Source organism: Marmota marmota, unplaced genomic scaffold (assembly GCF_001458135.2).
Source record: "Marmota marmota marmota unplaced genomic scaffold, marMar, whole genome shotgun sequence".
Classification (NCBI taxonomy): Eukaryota; Metazoa; Chordata; class Mammalia; order Rodentia; family Sciuridae; genus Marmota; species Marmota marmota.
The window spans coordinates 32,991,465-33,010,038 of record NW_025999982.1 but is presented as its reverse complement, the minus strand read 5'-3'; the positions used below and the strand labels follow the sequence as shown (position 1 = coordinate 33,010,038).

At 34.8% G+C, this 18,574-nt stretch overlaps 1 protein-coding gene across 5 annotated transcripts in view; it reads right to left on the bottom strand.

Moving 5' to 3' along the window:
• The window catches only part of Ogfrl1 (opioid growth factor receptor like 1), a 54,759-nt gene extending 36,901 nt beyond the window's left edge, over window positions 1-17,858 (bottom strand). The window contains exons 1-8 of one of the 5 annotated variants that reach the window (XM_048805629.1): window positions 16,217-17,857; window positions 14,381-14,467; window positions 14,149-14,230; window positions 11,486-11,564; window positions 11,319-11,385; window positions 11,060-11,205; window positions 5,865-6,513; window positions 1-5,336 (exon numbers count right to left, since the gene is read on the bottom strand). The exon at window positions 1-5,336 is cut by the window's left edge and continues 673 nt beyond it. In XM_048805629.1, coding sequence (XP_048661586.1) covers window positions 5,298-5,336; window positions 5,865-6,513; window positions 11,060-11,205; window positions 11,319-11,385; window positions 11,486-11,564; window positions 14,149-14,230; window positions 14,381-14,467; window positions 16,217-16,225 — 1,158 coding nt within the window. In that variant the 5' untranslated portion in view covers window positions 16,226-17,857 and the 3' untranslated portion in view covers window positions 1-5,297. Of the gene's footprint in view, window positions 5,337-5,628; window positions 6,514-11,059; window positions 11,206-11,318; window positions 11,386-11,485; window positions 11,565-14,148; window positions 14,231-14,380; window positions 14,468-16,216 lie in introns of those variants that run through there. The other 4 variants (XR_007348552.1, XR_007348553.1, XM_015487903.2 and 1 more) reach the window with 4 other exon arrangements.
• Between the last annotated feature and the right edge of the window lie 716 nt (window positions 17,859-18,574).

The following is an 18,574-nucleotide window of genomic DNA, read 5'->3' as shown; positions in this document are numbered from 1 at the left end:
GGGGGGGGGGGGAGGGTGGGAAGTTGTCAGAGGACCTAAGGTTTTGCTCTCACTTGCTTCTCTGAATGGTAATGCCCCACGATCACTGTGCTGGCAGCTCTTGACCATGTGGGAAACAGTACTTCTTTAACAACCCACCTGTCACTGAGTCCTTCTCCTGCTCTGCAGCCTGTCCCTCAATTGAACTTCTAGTTGGTAAAACCACTGACTGTTGGTACACATAGACAAAGGAATTAAACTTGGTATCTGATCATTGATTAAATCCATCAGTCTAAGGGAAGATTCCAACATGGAGTAGGCAAAATTTGTGGTTTAAGTGAGTATACTGACAGATCTATTTCCACATCAATCCCTGATCTCCTTGGCACAAATAGTTCAGAGATGATTCTCAGAGCGAATCCCACCACTGACCTTCTTTAGACCATTCCTCACTTACTTCCAATAATACTGACACTTGTACAAATTTATAATTTGTGGTCTTTATTTCTGTGGTTTCTTATTACTGTTTCTAATTTTTTGTTTCATTAGTTTTCTTTTTTTCCACATGAAACTAAATCTGTTAGCACTGGAGAAAACAAAACAATTGACCAATGAGTGCAAAAGTTGAACATTTCTTGGACCTAAACTTATATGTAACTAATCTCCTAATGAATAGAAACTGCTACACAAACTCCTTTAAAATTTAAAAAATGAAAATATGATAAATATCATAATTTAAATATTTTTCTTAAGGTGTTCTGATTTACAAAAAAAGATCTTTTAGCATAACATGTGAGCATTATTACCTTTTCTTTTAATCATTTTATTAAAAGTTTTTGTATGTTACTCTGAAAGAGCAAACCAAATTTTTATTAAAGGTTGGGGGGGGTGCATGCAGGGTTGGCATTTTAATGCTTCCTAAGATAATTATAAAGAGTCACAATTTATATAGCAGATCCTAATTACTCACAATTTTGTAAACAACTACAAAGTGGTGGCAAATAAATTACAGCAGATATTTTGTCAAAACTGATACCCATTAAAATTGTGTGTGGAGTGCAAAGCAGCCTATCCTCCCCAGAGGTCAGAAATCATAGGGCTCAACATGCTCATGATCCAGAAGATGCCCTGAGGACCCAGCAGGTCAATGAAGAGGGTAAAACCCAGTGCAGGCTCCATTTCCCCAAAGTATCTGCTGGGGTCTTAGTCACCTCTCCCTCTCTGACCTCTACCTCTAGCCAAGGTTTGGGCCATAATACAAAAAAATTAATAAGAGTCTCCAACATGAAGACTTTGATCCAGGAAAACAACATATTAAGTAGTTATTTCCCACAAATAACTAAAACAAAAAACTTCACAACAAAATAGGAAAAGTTGATGACACAGAACACTTTCTCTAATCTAGGAAGAAAAAAAAAGAACAGGGCTTTAAAAAATGTATAAGATTATAGCATAAGTTTTTCAAATTAATTTTAGGTTCCTACAAACATCTACTGAGATTAAAGTTTTAATGACTTCTCTTATATAACACCATTTTCTGCATCCATCTGAATCTAAGAACAAGAAAGAAGTAAAACACAGATAAATATTACTTGTAGTAACTAAGGAATGGTTAAAGTGAAAATTAGAGCATGTAGCAAAGAAAAAGCATGAACACATGAAACAATACAGGTTAATCTTTCTTCCTCGAAACTCTTGTCAAACATCACATAGACTGTGGTGAGTACACTTTTTTATGAACTTATGCTCTTATTCCAAATGACAATTTCTCCAAAATGATAAAGCACCAAAGTAAATTTCATTAAAATAACTGATGTGATATACATGGTTTGAATAGTTCCTTATGACAAGATTTTACAATGGAGTAAAAGTGTAAACATTGGAATGAAAACCATTTACATTCATTAAGGCACATCTGGACACCTCCAGGCATTCATAACTATAAGATTATTAATTTCAGTAGTAAGAGATTTCTACAGTTTGTCCCTGAACTCAATCTGCTGGGTGGGTTGGATAACTAGAACAAGGCAGAAGGCAGGGCAGGACTCACTGTCACCCTAGAGATTGCCCACACAAATCTGTTCCTGTAATGAGCCACACAGAACTCAATACTGAAAGAAGTCAGGGGACAGACACAATTCCTAAGTCCAACATTTCCTCAGATCATCTTTCACTACAACTGCACCTGCATTTAAATGACCCTATCATGTCTAATTCCTGCCTTATATTGAACGCACATGCAAAGATAAAGTGGAATTTTCTAATGGAAAACAAAATAGAAATCCTGAAAACATTTCTGTAACAAGGGATCTACTTACCTCAAAGGACATTAAAGACTTGTAGATGTCATTAAATTAAAGTAAGCAACATCTTTCTGTTCCTGGTTTACATAACAGAGATTTAAGAAAAACCTCTAATACAGTTTCTTAAAAAATAAATGTTTGACTTAGTTACTCAGTGGATTATAAACTCAGCCATAACTCTATTGACTTGGGACATTTAGCATTAAAACAATTAATCAAATATTCTCTTATTCATCAATCTAACCAAATTTTGACAATTTGATATGGTTTATTTTACCAAAATGATGTTTTAAAGACTAACTCAGAGATATATTATACTGTTTTTCCTTTTTCATCATACTTTCACTCAGGTTAAAGTATAAAAGCTAGAAGCAGAATAGGTAATTTTATGACAAAATATGAAACATAATGACTATAACAGGTTTTATGCCATTTTTATGCTTATATTTTTAATACTTAGCAAAAAATACCAGAACTTCCCTAAGAACTCCTGAGTTGTAAATTTTATTTTCTCTTTGAAGCTGGGAAAAAAAGTACTCTCAAAATCTAAAACAAAACTCTACAATATAATTTTTAAAGTGACAACTGACTTGATTTAGAGAAAGCAGATATATCTTCATTTCTTTTATGATTCTTTTGAATTTTTTATGAGATTGAGCATGATAATGTATAATGGTGCAATAATCTTAATGTTAGAAACTTCTCTACTGTACAGAAATATATCTTATATATCACTTTACAGTATTTCAAAATAATTTCACATATTTTATCTCCTTTGATATATGAAAGCACAAAATATTAGAAATATACTAGACTAAACAAGCAATATAACATCTATTTGCCATGAAATTCAAGTTACTATTTTATTAATAGCCAATATTAACTATCCTTGCAGCCTGTAGTACAACAATAAAGACTATATTTGCAAATATACAATAATGTTTCTAGCTATTTGGCCATGCTTCACTGAATTTTCTATAACAGCTTCTCTGTAAATTTCTGCAAGCACATGGTAGTTTTTAAAAATACAAAACAGAAGTTAAACCCAGGGGGCAGTTTCATATCTAAGACACACATAAACACATATCTATAGATCTTATTTTAAAAAACCATTAAATATACAAAGTATTCTTAATATAAAAAGTTCTAGACATTTAATTTTTATCTGCAAAAGGAATGTCATCCCTACTTATCCACTTAATAATTCTCTCATTAGTTATTTACAGATTAAATGTAGGAAACTATAGTCACATATGAATATACATTTAAAAAACACATGATGGAAAAAGGCCACTATTTTGGGTGGAAGCCAGGAAGTTCTCCCCTTGATACTAAGTATTCTCAAATAAAGTAGCACAATGTAACAAAATCCCTCATAAAGAATAATATTTTAAAAATTAAACTGTTAAATGAAATGTTTTTCTTCTGAGGGCTTTAATATGCTGTAATTTCTAAGTAGTTCAGATTATATTCATTTATTTTAGTATCTGGTAATGGTAACTGTTAAAATATTAACAGTTACTTATCTATTAACAGTTACTAACATTTAATATTAAACATATGTGACCGGATTAGTATCTGTAACTGTTAAAAATATTAGAAGTTAAATTAAAATATTAAAAGTATTAATAGATACCAGATACTAATCTGGTCACATGTTTAATATTAAGCATTTAGAAAGCAGTCTGAAAGTGTCTATACACTGTCTATACACAACTAGTAAGATATTTTGAATTAAATTAATATTATTCCTATAATTCAGCCTAATTTGACAATTCACTCTTATCCACTAAACTCTGTGGAACTGTTTATTAAGATCTACAGGGACACTGCTGTGACAAGCACCATGTCAGAGGATCCATGTATTTCCTGCGTGTAAAAAGAAAAAAAAAAAATGGAAATAACACACTTAAACTGTTATCTCAAATTCTTAGTACTTCAATTTGACATGTTATAGGAACTAAAAATGATAAGGTATTCTATATTCTACATATTGAAACATGAAATAAAACATGAGTGCTACTAAGACTTTCATGAAAAAAATCAAGATTAAGCAAGTGGGGTGTTTTTGCATAAATTTCAAAGCAATAAAATCATATTTCTAAAAACATACTATCAGTGTGATTATTTTCTAGAAATCCACTGCTTAAAGTGTGGATCAATAAATATAACAGAAGACGATATGATGGGATATGAAATAGGCCATATAAAAAAATCCTCCAGGGGACTAAAGTAAATAGAACTTTTCTTAAAAGTGAAAGAGAGATTAAAAAAAAAAAAAGTCAATTTATTTCTAAGTGATATAATGTGAAAATGTTTATATATTCATTGCTTTTTCCATATTTGTGTATATGTTTTGAAGTTCTCATCACAGTGTTTCTGATTATTTTCTGATTTTAATAGTAATTAGTATAATATTATTGGAAATAAAATTGTTTTCAGTAAGTATTAGTAATAAATTAAGTTCTTACTAGAACTGAATATATGAAATTTCAAACTATTCTCGATTTGAAAGTTTGATAAATTAAAGATGCAAAACTATATATATATATGTATATATTAAAAGATACACTGTAGAATAAACAACATAGTAATTTAATAATCCACGTATCACTGAGATATATTAATGAGTTAAGAGATATGCCTATTGATAGTGCAAGAGGCATGCCTTTTAAAAATGAATAATTTCCTTTTTTCCTTTTTTAATTCTTCAGTCATCTGCATCCAGAATCAACCACCAAATTTATGTGGAACAGCCATTTAAGTAAAGTTCTTTTTTGGACTTTTGCACCAAAATTTGTTTTTAAGCACTTAATACAGAAAATATTTTTATTATTATTTTAAAGAATACTCTGAAATCATACAATTAAAAGTTGCCCTCTGTTCCATTTAGATGTCAAGAAGATGATTATCCTAATTTATACTATAAATACACTTGGTAGCTGACAAAGACGGCGGCTCAACGGCGAGAGAGGGAGAAAGAAGACAGCAGGACTGACAGATTAGCTGGGGAGGTCAGAGCTCCCCCAGGACCTCCATTTCACTTATCAGAATCTAAAAATAAACACATTGAAGCATTAGGATCAAAGAATTCAAAATATTTTCTGAATATATCTGGAAAAACTAAACTTTTTCTTCCTACTTCAAAAATTAATCTAAAAATCAGGTAAAAGTATGGAGACACAATGAAAATGTTGTCTTGATTTTTTTTCATGGAATCTGTAGTCTCTTGAAAGAACATATTTGACATGCATATCAAATACTACATGATTATTTCTAGACACCTTGAAAATAAGTTTAAAGTAATTGTTATATACAGAATTTGAAAACTCACATCCTAAAACCATTACAGAATATATTCATTTATTAGATGTGGTCTTAAATCCTCTCATTAAATATCCAATTCATTGTCATCCAAAATAAACAAATAACAACAAAATGCTTACAAGAGAAAACACAAACAGGTGGCTAACAGTGGAAACATGACATCATCTCTGTTCTTTAGGATAAATTAGACAGTAGCTTTTTCCTCCCTTAACCTAAACTGGCTTTTGATTTTCTGATAATTCACTGTAATAGTACCTCATCATGGCAACTGGTATTTCCAGGATTTTCACAGTCTTTGTTATGATTTTCGCCCTCTTCTTCTTTTTCAGAAGGAGATGAACTCTCCTTTCTTTCTGTTGGAGTAGTAACTGTTTTCTCAGATTGAGCATTTGAATTTTCAGTATCACTGTCCTCTGTGTTTTCTGGTTTGGCAGCTTCATTGTTGGGCTCTGGGCTGGGCCTGTCTGTCTCTTCCCCAGACTCTTTTGGTGCCACTTTTTTTTCTTCAGCTGTTTTGCTATTTAAATGAACAGCTGAAGAGGAAGTTTTGGAGTCCTTGGATTTTTTGTGCATAGACATTTGACTGTTATGACTAGAGGCAGGAGGGGCCGGCATTTTCTGAGCTTTGCTTCCCTCTGATTGTTCTTTTTTAGGTGGTCCCCAGATAAAATTCTCTGAAGGCGTGTAATGTTTCTGGGCAAACCGCAGGAGCTTTCTCCTTTCTCTTCTATCTCTAATTGTATAAACAAAATACTCCAGAGCACTCTGCTTAATATTGGGAATAGTATTTTCCACAAGAGCTTCATGAAGAATAAATTTTACAAGAGGAGATTTAAAACTTTCATATCCAAGCTCACCAAGGCTTTTGAGAATACGGGTGATTCTTAAATAGTTGTGCTGGGACCTGGAAGAGAGGATTGCATAAAATGAGGTGGATGGTGGGAACTAAGGGGAAGAAAGCAGGAGAATACAAACTATTGGGAAAACATTTTTTTATGGAAGTGTAAGACAAGGAAATATGCCTTGTAATGATTTTCTTAAATATTGATAAAAAGAATAAGAGTTTATGAAAACTTTACACCTCAATGTAATCTCAATCTATGTGAAACTCAAATGTATAAAACAAACTCTGCCCTTTTAGTTCTTTGTATTGGAAAAATATTTAGATTTAAATTTATGCCCCCTGGTATTAAATTGTTTATTTATTAAATTCACCAAGGACTGAGGACAAGTGGTTTAAAAGAGCATTTACAGGAGCTACCACAACCAGCCATAGCATAGTACCATATCATTATATGAAGGGTGAGTACAGTACAATAAAATATTTTGAGAAAACAAGAAAGACCATGTTCACATAATATTTTTATAGTATATTATTAAAACTGTTCTGTTTATTTATTAGTTGTTGTTATTATTAATCCCTTACCATGCCTAATTTACAAACTAAACTATATCAAAGGCATGTAAGTATAAGAATAAACCATAGTATACATAGAATTCTACACCTTCCATGGTTTCAGGCATCCACTGGGGGCTTGGAACCTATACCATGTGGATAAGGGGTAACTTCTGTGGCTGCAACACTACCAATGATGTATAGTACTCATCAAAGGTAGCTAGGGTTGAACATAAAAACATTATCTAAAAGCTGAATGGTGTTATTAATAGTGTCAACTAAACAGCAAAATCCACCACGTAAGTCAAATTCACAAGGAAAGCAGCAAAAACCGTTCTACCTGGCTAGAACAATTCTGACAAAGGATGCAAAAATGACTTATTTAACAGAGCATCATTTAACAGTTGCCTCAGAGTCAGTCATACTCTGGCTCTGTCACTTAGCAGCTATGTGAAATCATGATGACTCTCTTAGTCTCAGTATCTTCATCTATAAAATGGGGAAAACATCCCACAACTTGCTGGACTTTTGTAAAAATCAAGATCAAGTGAATTTATAGATATACAGGACATGAAAAACTCAACAAATATTGGATACTGTTTAACATTATTATTCTTATCATTATATCTAAAGATTTGTTATTGAGAACCACCAAATTTGTACCTGTTCCAAATTAATAACCTAATTCTCTTCCATCCTGGTCACTCTCACCTCCTCTTACACTATCAGAAAAATTTAAATCTCATTTCTGTGGGCCTTCATTCCAAAGATGCAATCTTTCCCCAAATTACACTAACATCTTTCTTCTCTATCTCAAAACTAAGGCCATTATTGGATTAATGCTTTCCCAGTGTGTTTTTTCACTATTCATACTCTACTTCCACAAATTCATTCAGCTCAATCCTTGCCTTACACAGGCCAGACCAAAGCCTAAAGGAGTCTTCAGCTACACGTATTAATCATGTGTGTCATCAACAGCTCAGGTATGTATTATCCAACATTCCCACACAACCAGAACCAGCACTTAAATTTCTTACTTTCTGAAACCTGTTTTATAGCTCAGACACTTCCCTTTTTACAAAGTTCTGTCCTAGCTTCCAAAAGTACTCAGAGTCTTCACTTAGGAATAACTAGGAAATTATTTGAGAATGGTAGAGAAGGATATTGACAAATTATTTTAGGTATGGAAGGGGGTTTTCCCATGGCCTTATATTGTAATGAAAGAATGTGGACAAAACAAAATCTTAATGATTCAGGCTAACCATACACTGGAAAAGACAAGTGTAACAACAATTTTTAACATCTCTATCCTTCTGGATGTTTACCAAGTATTATACTAAGTATTGTTATACTAAGTAGTGTCTTTACATCCAACTCTTTGAAGCCTAAAGGGCAAAAAATAGCACAGATATGTTTTAGTTTTATGAATTTGTATTTTTTCATAGTTAAGAAATAAGAGTGTTTGGAGACAGTACAATCTGGGTGAAGTTAAGACAATGTGTCACCAACGGTAGAATTGACTTAATTGTTACATTTGTATGGAGTTTGTGTATTTGAACAACTTAGTGAGAAAACTCTTGAGTAACATCTGCTTCACATGTCTATGAAAAATTGATATATGGAAAGGTGGAAGAATGTTTACAAGAGATGCTATGTGACAAAATGAATATGTATTTGCAACCAGCTCAATTTCATACAATTAATCTTCAATGAATGGTCAAGTTAAAATATCTGTACACATTTATCTTTATCTACATATTCTCCAATTAACATATTTACAGTATAAAAGGACAAAAACTTGGGTTGAAGAAAATGATGATCAGGGATTTGAAATAAAATTACGGAAGAGAACAATTGGGTGTTTCAGTATGATTTGATGTAAGTGTCACAACGAATGAGAGGAGAGTGGCTAAAACCCACTAGTGTTACAAGCAGTCTTGAGGATGTACAACACATAGAAAAGCAATTGGGCTTCAACAGACGTAAAGGCAATAAACAGTCGGACATGGCCAGGAAACTAGATAGGTGAAGAGAGAACACACAAAAAGCAAGAACCAGAAAATAGGAAAGTTAGAAGGGATTTCTGGGCCTAACATATGTCCCAGTATGGCTCAGTAATCTAAGCTGATTACAAATAAAATCATAATTACATCTTAGCGGTTGGTCTATATCTCTGTACTCTCATGACTGGAAATATTTCACTTCTTTTAAAATGGTCACTTGTTTAGTCCATGTTATTTCATTTCTTTTGATTCAGTAATTTTCCTTTGCTTAGCTACTATAAGTATACTGAGTTCTTTGCCTACTCTAGAAAACTTAAGATGCCATACAGATTAAACCACATATACACTGTGACATTTAAGAATAAATGAGAAAAGGACCCAACAGAAGAAGAAGATGGAATAGACATTTTCATATCATCCCACATGATTTGTTCAAATCTAGTCGACAAAATTTTTGGCAACTAAACCAGAGAGGAAATGTTTTCTGGCAGATTCTAAGACAGTTAATCCAGAACTGGAAAGGCAAAGAGAGACAATACACAGTAGAGGAAAGGTAGCTAGATGGAGCAGATTGAGAAGGACTGCTAATTCAGACTCCCCTCCCCTGACTCAAGACAGGAGATCTTTCAGCTAAAGCCTTCAGAAAGGGCCCTGTTTATAGCTATAAATCAGAGGATCTGACAAGAAAACCCAAGGAGGCTGAAAACCACATTTTGTTCATGATTTATTCATTCAACAAAAATTTACTAAATAAGATTGCTATTCTGACCAAAACCAAGTTGAAAAGAAGAAGCTTTGAAGTGCTATATGTGAGTACACAAAAAATGTGGCCCTATCCGACCCTTTCTAAAGGCTTACTTCAACCATCCTTCCTAACAATAGGCTACTAGCATACAGCTTTCTTTGACAGCGTGACCTAAGTGCTTACAAACTTTGTCCAGAGATACTTACCTGCACTGCTCAGGTAGAGATCACACACACACACACACACACACACACACACATCAAAACTTAATTTGAGTTATGAGTTAAGGGATTAGCTAATCAGAATCATAATCTTTATGCACATATCCTCAGTATTTTCATACAAGTTACCATTTTAATAGTGTTGATAATAACTAAAAAGGAAAAAGAAGGCTCAACTTTTTTATATCCATTTTACCAATGCAAGACAAAAGTCCTAGAAGACAAATCATTTACATAACTGATGCCAAAATTCACATTGTTCTGACCAAAGAATTACTTTGAATTACTTAAGTTTGTTCTCTTTTTCTCCTCTTAGTACTTGCCCAGTTAGCTAATTATAATGTGCTAAAAAGTGTTTTAAAACTGTTGGTTTTATAGTCCAGCTCTTATAAGTTACTCTATAATTAAAAGAAAAAAGAAAGCCAGTTTGCGTATGAAGAAAATATTTTTAAAAATAAGCTTTTGGTTATAAGTATTGATGGAAGATATAAATATCCAAGCAAAATAAAATAGCAGAACATATCCAAATAAGCTATGTTACATTTTTCTTTGTAGGTTTTGGGGGTTAGTAGCTAAAACATGTGTTTTTGATTTTACCTAAATAGTAAAGATAATTATAATATCTCCTCTGTTTTAGTAAAAGGCACAGGTACATCTCGATTCTATATAATGATTGCTATACATCATAGGCTTAAATCATGAATTTAATCTAAGAAGCATCAAGCTTGAAGGTGTTAGAAATTGACTGTGACCCAAGAAGCCCAGTAGAAGGAAAACAGAAGATTGCATGTAAACAATAACCATAAATTCCAAATACTGTGGTGGGAAGAGGGTAAGAAGCTCATTTGGCCACACGTGGGAACTTCAGCAAGAAACAGCTCTGAAGCTAAACTGCTGTGTTTCTACTTGGAATTTAGTTCTTTTTCATTATTGTTTTATTTTAGAATATTGAACAATGAATAAAATGCATTTCAGAGTGAATTTTGAACATAAATTATTGGCCCAACTGCTAGCTATTCCTATGTTCCACAGAGAACTCTGACTACAGGAAAATACCATTTATTTATCACAAGGGCTTTACTTACTCATTCAGATGCTGAAATCTTTCCTGCCAGTTAACAGCCCGAGCAACATTTCCATTTTTATCAATCAGTTTTATTCCAAAAAATTCTAGCATCATTTTATAAGCCAGGAGGAATCTTCTAATTGCTTCTTTTGTTTTTTTGAATTCCTAATAAGAAAAATGGAAAAAAGGGTCAGCTGACATGACTTAGTAGCTACCAGGAAAATAAAATGACACTATTATTTGGCCACTTTACATAAAATGAAATGAGTCTGCATTACCTCAATTTCATATGTAGTTAGCTCTTTAGCATAAAAGTTCAAGCCTTGTTCTCTCAGGGGAAAAAGCCTATTTTAAAAAATAAAATAAAATTTTTTCTATTAACATTGTCTGTAAAGCATACATAATTAAATAGGACATGGTTCAAGATAGATAAAATGTAACTGACCATTGAATGTAAGTGTGGTTGTGCTCCAGCTTTTCATAATCTCCTTTCCATTTATTTAAAACTTCTTCAATGTAAACACCTAAACGGTAAATATTTAGAAAATGAAAGAGAGGATTAAAACACTGCAAAGGCATTTTAAGATTTGAATTACCTGAGTTTTATATTAAAACTTTTTAAAATTTAAAAATAGTACACAAGAATAATGTTTTTTTAAAGAAGAATATCCTATAGCTAGGAATAGCTAGCAGTTGGGCCAATAATTTATGTTCAAAATTCACTCTGAAATGCATTTTATTCATTGTTCAATATTCTAAAATAAAACAATAATGAAAAAGAACTAAATTCCAAGTAGAAACACAGCAGTTTAGCTTCAGAGCTGTTTCTTGCTGAAGTTCCCACGTGTGGCCAAATGAGCTTCTTACCCTCTTCCCACCACAGTATTTGGAATTTATGGTTATTTATGAGCCTGCCAGCTCTTTTATAAATAAAGTTTTATCAGAGCACAGCTACAAAGATTAATTTATGTATTATCTGTGGTTGCTTTTATATTATAATAGCAAAGTTGAGTAGCTGGCAACAGAGACTTGCTAATCTACAAATATTTACTACCTGCCCTGTAAGAAAAAATTCTCAGTATTCTCCCATTTTCCTAAGGAAATTGTGCAATTTGCTGCTCACACACTAGTGAAAAAATAAATCTAGGGAGTAGAACATAGGTCTTTCTATTTCTGAAGAGTATACTCTTTTACCATGTCCCAGTGTTCCCCTACAAGAACTTCCTATGGTAAAATCCTCCTGATACTCAAGGTCCTTACAATTGACTATGTAGCCATTTAGTCAATCTTATGAAAATAGAAGCATAGTACTTCTCTAAACATAGCTCACTTCCTTCTTTCCTCCAGAGATCACCATTTCCGTACTTGGTAAAATGCTAAAACCATTCGCCTTTGTCATTGTTTTCCCCTCCAATGACCTCTGTTCCCACTTAATAAGTAAAATATACCACAGCAAATTATGCTTACTGGCAAGTGTGCATTTGTGTGCACACAGGAGAGCAAAGTGTGTGAATTGACACATTTGTGTAATACACTAGAATAAGGTTTAATGTGACCTTAGCTAACATTTTTGACCCCCATTATCTAAGGTTTCAAAATAAATTTTGTGATAAAATACAAAAAATTTTATGTGTTGCTTGAAGCTGCCAGAGCTTTAAATTATTAACTCAAAAATAAATTCACCACTAGAAATGTAAAAATAGAGTTAAATACTGTCATAAATTTATGTTCACTATTTCTAACACTTAAAGGCATTTCTTTAGCTGAGTTTTATGACATTCAAATTAGAGACAAATCAACAAACTATGTGCATTTCTTCAAAAGGTTTTCTTACACCAAGTCCTAACAAAACTAATAATTTAGTTAATATTTTTCCATTGACTAAAATAAAAGCAGCATATTTCTATCATTAGTAAACAGAAAGTGCATTTTTATCCAGAGGTTTTCCTTCAAATTCAAGCAGGCTTTTAGGACACCAGAAAGTTCGAAAACAGCAGATGTGGCCACTTGATTCCCAATTTATACATTTCTCAGTACAGAAACTGGGACTCCCTCCTCTTAATACCCAATCCAGCCTTTAGATCTCTTTTCTCCAGTTCAAGGAGGAAAAGCAGGATCTCGTTCCTCCAGATTACCAAAGAATGCAATATCTTGCCACCTTGAAAGTCTTACAATCCATGACCCTCATTTCCTGACTCACTTTGATGTGGATTTGGCTCAGTTTCCATGAAGAACAAGGAGCAAGAACCAAAACTGTATAGTCATCTCAAACAGAAAGGGACTCTAAAGAGAGAAGTTGGCTTCAGCTTCCCTGGTTTGACCTGGATAAAATGAGGCTGCCCATCATGAACCACAGTGTGGTGCTTCAATGAAATATGCAATTTTGTGGTCAAATTACCATAGCAGCTGCATCCTCTCCCTAAGGGTTTGAAAAAGATCCTACAAGGGCAACTGTAGAGTTGTGAAGGAGACAAATTTTTTTGGCAGAAGTAGATGGAGATCTACCGCATCCTCACTCCCTTTCCCAGGATCCTGGAACACTAAACTGGGATGGCTGTATCTTCCTGACCCATAGCTCTGAAACTGACAGGAAAGATAATTCCAAATACAGACAGCATTTTCACTCACATTCTAAATAATTTAAGGGTATGGCATACTGGAAAGAACAGTGGACCCTAGAACCTAGACCTAACAAGACAATTAGCTGAGTGACCCAGCAAGTCAATCACTGAACTCCCTCTGACCTCATTTTTAAGATGAGAAAGCTGAATTTGAACTCCTCTAAAATCCTTAGTAGTCTAAAACTTTATGGTTCTATAAATCTATAAATGTCTTTTCTGTTCACAAAACATTGCCTCTAGTACCTTTCAGATAATAGTGATGATATACAAATTGTGGGAAGGTATCACTAACAAATAGCTACTCCTCCAGAATTTACCAAGTGTGTCCACAATCCTAAAGCCTAGGACTTTGGAGACACATTTGACTGAATGGTAAAGTCAGTTTACAGATGCAATAAAAATGTACTAACCATGGAATAAACAAAGAATACCCAGGTGTATGCTATTATTTAAAGTTTGCTTTTTACCAAAGTAGCAGATTACTCACCATCTGGCTTAAATGGAATTTTATTCTTATAGAAACGAAGATTGCTCAAGTCATTTTGATATCGGATATCTTTGAAGTTCTGCTAAAGGAAAAAATAAATCAATCTCTAGTACATGGAAATACAAAAAAAGGCACAAGGACCCTTCTGATGTTTTTCTCATTGGCACCATAAAATTAGGAAAACAGAAGGGAAATATTTTACATTTAAAAGAAAAACATCCTACACTCTTACTGGGTACTGATGTCGGTATTTGTACAAATCCCTTGCAGCATAAAAACTTCTCTTTGGTTTGGCAGTTGCTTCAGAGGAATCACCACCCTAAAATAAAAAGTGAAACTCTATTTACATGTTGATGCAAGAAAATTTCACTACAAAATTTCCAGAACAAATTTGAAATAATGAACACCCATAAAGAAAGTCTGAAAATTTTCAACTTGCCCAGAACAATAAAAAGATTATAATTGTCTTTTAGTAATAGTAGTAACATTTGCTACTATTCTGTTTTCCTTACTTGTACCAAAAATTTTTGCCCTATGGCATATTACTAAATTAAAGCCTTTGGAGGACAAATGTTATGGATCGATATCCATCAGAAACAGAACTCAAAATGAATTCAAAACATGTATTTTACCAGCTGTTACCCAAATGATCCTATGACAAAGCTTATTTTAGAATACTTTAGATAATACTTAAAAAAGTTAGAATGATAAATCAATTTTACAAAGAAAAATTGTCATTAAATTTGCAACATTTAGTTGTGCACAGAAGTCAAGCAATATTTATGAAAGGATGATTTTAAAACAAACTAAATAGCTTTCTAAACTCCATCCTTTATAGCACCATAACAAGTACACAAAAGCATGGATAATCATCTGTTCATTCAATGATAATGTGAGGTGACATAAATCAGCAAATTTAAAATATATACACTCAAAACAATAAAATGTTCTCAAATGGAATGAACATCAGATTGAAGTAATTTACATGTGGTAGCTCACTCATAATATTTACATCCTAAGCTAAATTCTTATTCCCATGAAGTTCCTACCCCCCATTTTTAATGTAAAGATGCAGGTCAATATCATGAATTTGCACTCTCTAACTATACATATTGTTATAAAATATGTTTTGTGTCCAGTTCACAATGAAAGACAATGAGAACGACAAAAATAATGAAAACTACAATGTTTAGAACTGAATACTCATTATGAGCTTTGCTCCAAACTCTTTTCTCATTGTCCCTGCCCCCCTCTGTGTTGACAGACTGACATCCTCTAAGCAATTTTCACACATCTTTGAAGTGGTGTGATTCTCACTCTTACTACAAGTACAGAGATGCTTTAATACCAAATCCTCTGATATTTTACATTAGTTACTCCGTCATGTTACATAAGCAAGGGAAAGTTTAAAGTCTGGTCCTTGCCACACGTTTCAAAATAGCTCTGCCTAGCAAGTTTCTGAATCTATTTAGCCTGAGCTACAACCATATGAATCATCATCTTACACTTGTATAGAAAACACTTTTTCATTTATAAAATACTTACATGTATATTATTTAATTTGATTCTTGCAACACACCTGGCTGACAATGATTAGTGTTTCCATCTTAGAAACAAGGTAACTGAGGTTAGGGGAAATTGAACAAGACCCAGGGCCCAGTGACAGTGCAAGAATCAGGCAGGTTCCAAGCCCAACTAATTAGGTCTGAATCAACTTCAGTTGCACTAAAAGTGAAGGATATATGGAAAATTTAGTATAAGATTAATAGCCCAAGACTTGGAGTCAGACTAAGGTGAGTCTTAATTCTGCTACTTAGTATTTGTGAGGACTTAAGTAAATCACTTGGTTGAATCTTAGTTTTATCATCTATGAAATGGAGATAATGACTCATGCCATACCTGCTTCCCAGGATAATCATGAGAATGACTATACCCTCCAGCCTCTAAGTGTATCAGCTTGGCAGTATCTGTTACTGCACCTTCAGCCCCTATTTCTTTTGGACTCTCTGTCCTGACCCCCTCTCCTGCTCAAACAAGGTCTTGCTCCTTAACATATAGTTCCTCTTACCTGGATCATCAAAATTTCCCTCTTCTCTGGATCAGTCTTCTCAGCAAACAAACATACTGTACATCTTTAATCTTGGAATAAACACACAACACCTTCCAAGGCCACCATTGATTATAGATCCTTATTTCTAATTTTATAGTAAATCATCAAAGAATCACTCCTACTCCTCTTCTCTTTCACCATTCTCCACCCCAATCAAGCTTTATCCTCAGCACCCCTTCAAAATGATTCTTAGGAACTTTGCAGACAAATCTCCATCTTGCCAAACCAATTCTCAATGCTCATCTCTGGTGCCCTCCCAACAGCACAGACCCAGTGAAGGCCTCCATCCTTCCTGAAACACTGTTAGTACTTGGTTTTCAGGATACCACACTCTTGGTTTACTTCTTGTCTCACTTATCCCTTTTGTCTACTTCCTTTTGGGGTTCCTTCTCTTTATGTCTCTGAACACAGGAGTACCCAGGACTTAATTCTCATTCCTCCCCACTCCTGGATGACCTCTTATATTCTTGGACTTTATCTCTGATCTTAAATGCTCTATTCATAAATAAAATTAACTACTCAACTGTTCTACTTGGATATCTAAAAGGATATTAAACTCAAGAAAAACCTTGATTTACCCTCCAGAGCTGCTTCTCCTTGAACTTTTTCATCTTAGTTAATGGTACCATCATTTGTACAATATTCACTGGGACTAGGATGACAACAGTGCAAGTGGTGAGAAGTAGTCAGTCTGTAATGTACTTTACAGGTAGCTCCAATAGTATTTGCAAATGGATTGACTGTTAGTGGGGAACAAATGGGGTGGACAGTCAAAAGGTTGAATTCGTATGTATTTTTTTTTTTAAGAAGTTATATGGTGACACCAATGAGAATTAACCATTAAATGGGAATGAAAGGGTGCATGTGGCCTACTGTTTATTGTGGTTGCAATTACCTGTTTGAAACTTCAATTACATTGTTTCATACAGATTGACCTGGTTAATTAGACTGATATCCCAAATTTCTGAAGAAGTTCTATAGAAGTTAATTGGGAAGCAAATAGAAGGAGAAAACACCAGAATAGCATCTAATATTTCCCTAAGGTTAAATTAGCAATGTAAATGACAGAGGAGCCAACCAGAGCACAATAGGCAGAGGAGAGGTATACTCAGGATTCCAACAAGTCCAAGATTCTGACTGTGATAACAGAGGTACTTGGGTTTGCATATTTCTCTTCCTATATGATCTTGGGCAGTTTCATTCTCTGTAAGCTTCAGTTTTCTCTAAAATGAAAACTAAAAGAAAAATTTCACCCTGAAATTGCAGCTCATTTAAATAGCATGTTTGGTCAGATCCTCCACTAAGAAAACATAGTTAGGTTCCTCCCTACCTATGCAGAATCATCATCAAGATGGATGGGGCAGCACTCACAGAAATAAGTAGGTGGTGGTTCCCCTAAAACCGGGAGGTCACATTGGTGTTTGGACTCTGTTTTCACACTCTCGCTGCTGCCCGGTAACTGATAGAAGGCCTAATAGGGAACCACAAACCTCAAACACGAGGCACACTTCTTCATAAGGTGAAGAATATGTAGTTCCTCCTTTTTCAAGTTTCTGATTATTTTTTGAATCCAGAAGTTAAAGATGCCATTTACTTCTTTACTAACCTCTCGTCCAAACTGTATTAGTCGAATGGTTTAAGCATTGTTGGATCAACAAGTCTTCTAGGCGAAATAACACTTTTGAAGAATGTCCTGAACTTGGTGAAAGGCCTTACTTGGGATAAGAACTACGAAGTTTAACTTCGGATGAGAGGCTTCCGCAGTACTTTTAATGGCTGTAGACCCCACAGTAAGAGACACTGCCAGCTGCTTGGCAATTGCAGTCCCATTTTATTCGTAATACATTTTTTTTTTTTTTAACCAATAACACGCACTAGTCGAGTTTTCACAATCCTCTATTTTTAGCCAGGTTCCTCCCACCCCACCTTCGCATTACCCAGCTGCAGAGGCAAAGAAAACCCATTCAAGTTGGGTTTAAGCCCTGAGGGACTTCCCTGTCGTACCCAGAGTCAGGGCCCAGGCCAGCGGCGGGCGACCCCAGTGCTCCACGCCGCTGCAGGCCTCTCGGGTCAGCCGAGCCTCTAGACAGCCGCGGGCGCGGAGGGGTCGGGGCGCAGAAGACCAGCAGCCGCCCAGCACCCCTGCCCACGGCACGAGGGGGTGCTCGGCGCTCGCTCCTCTCACCGGCGCTCGAGCCCGGCCCGAGGCCGCACCGGGGGGCCCGCGTACCCGTGCTCGGCCGCCGCCGCCCTCGGGCCGCTCCGTCGTCCCGGCGCAGGGCCGTGGCGCGGGGGCCGCCCCCAGCTGCGCGGCCG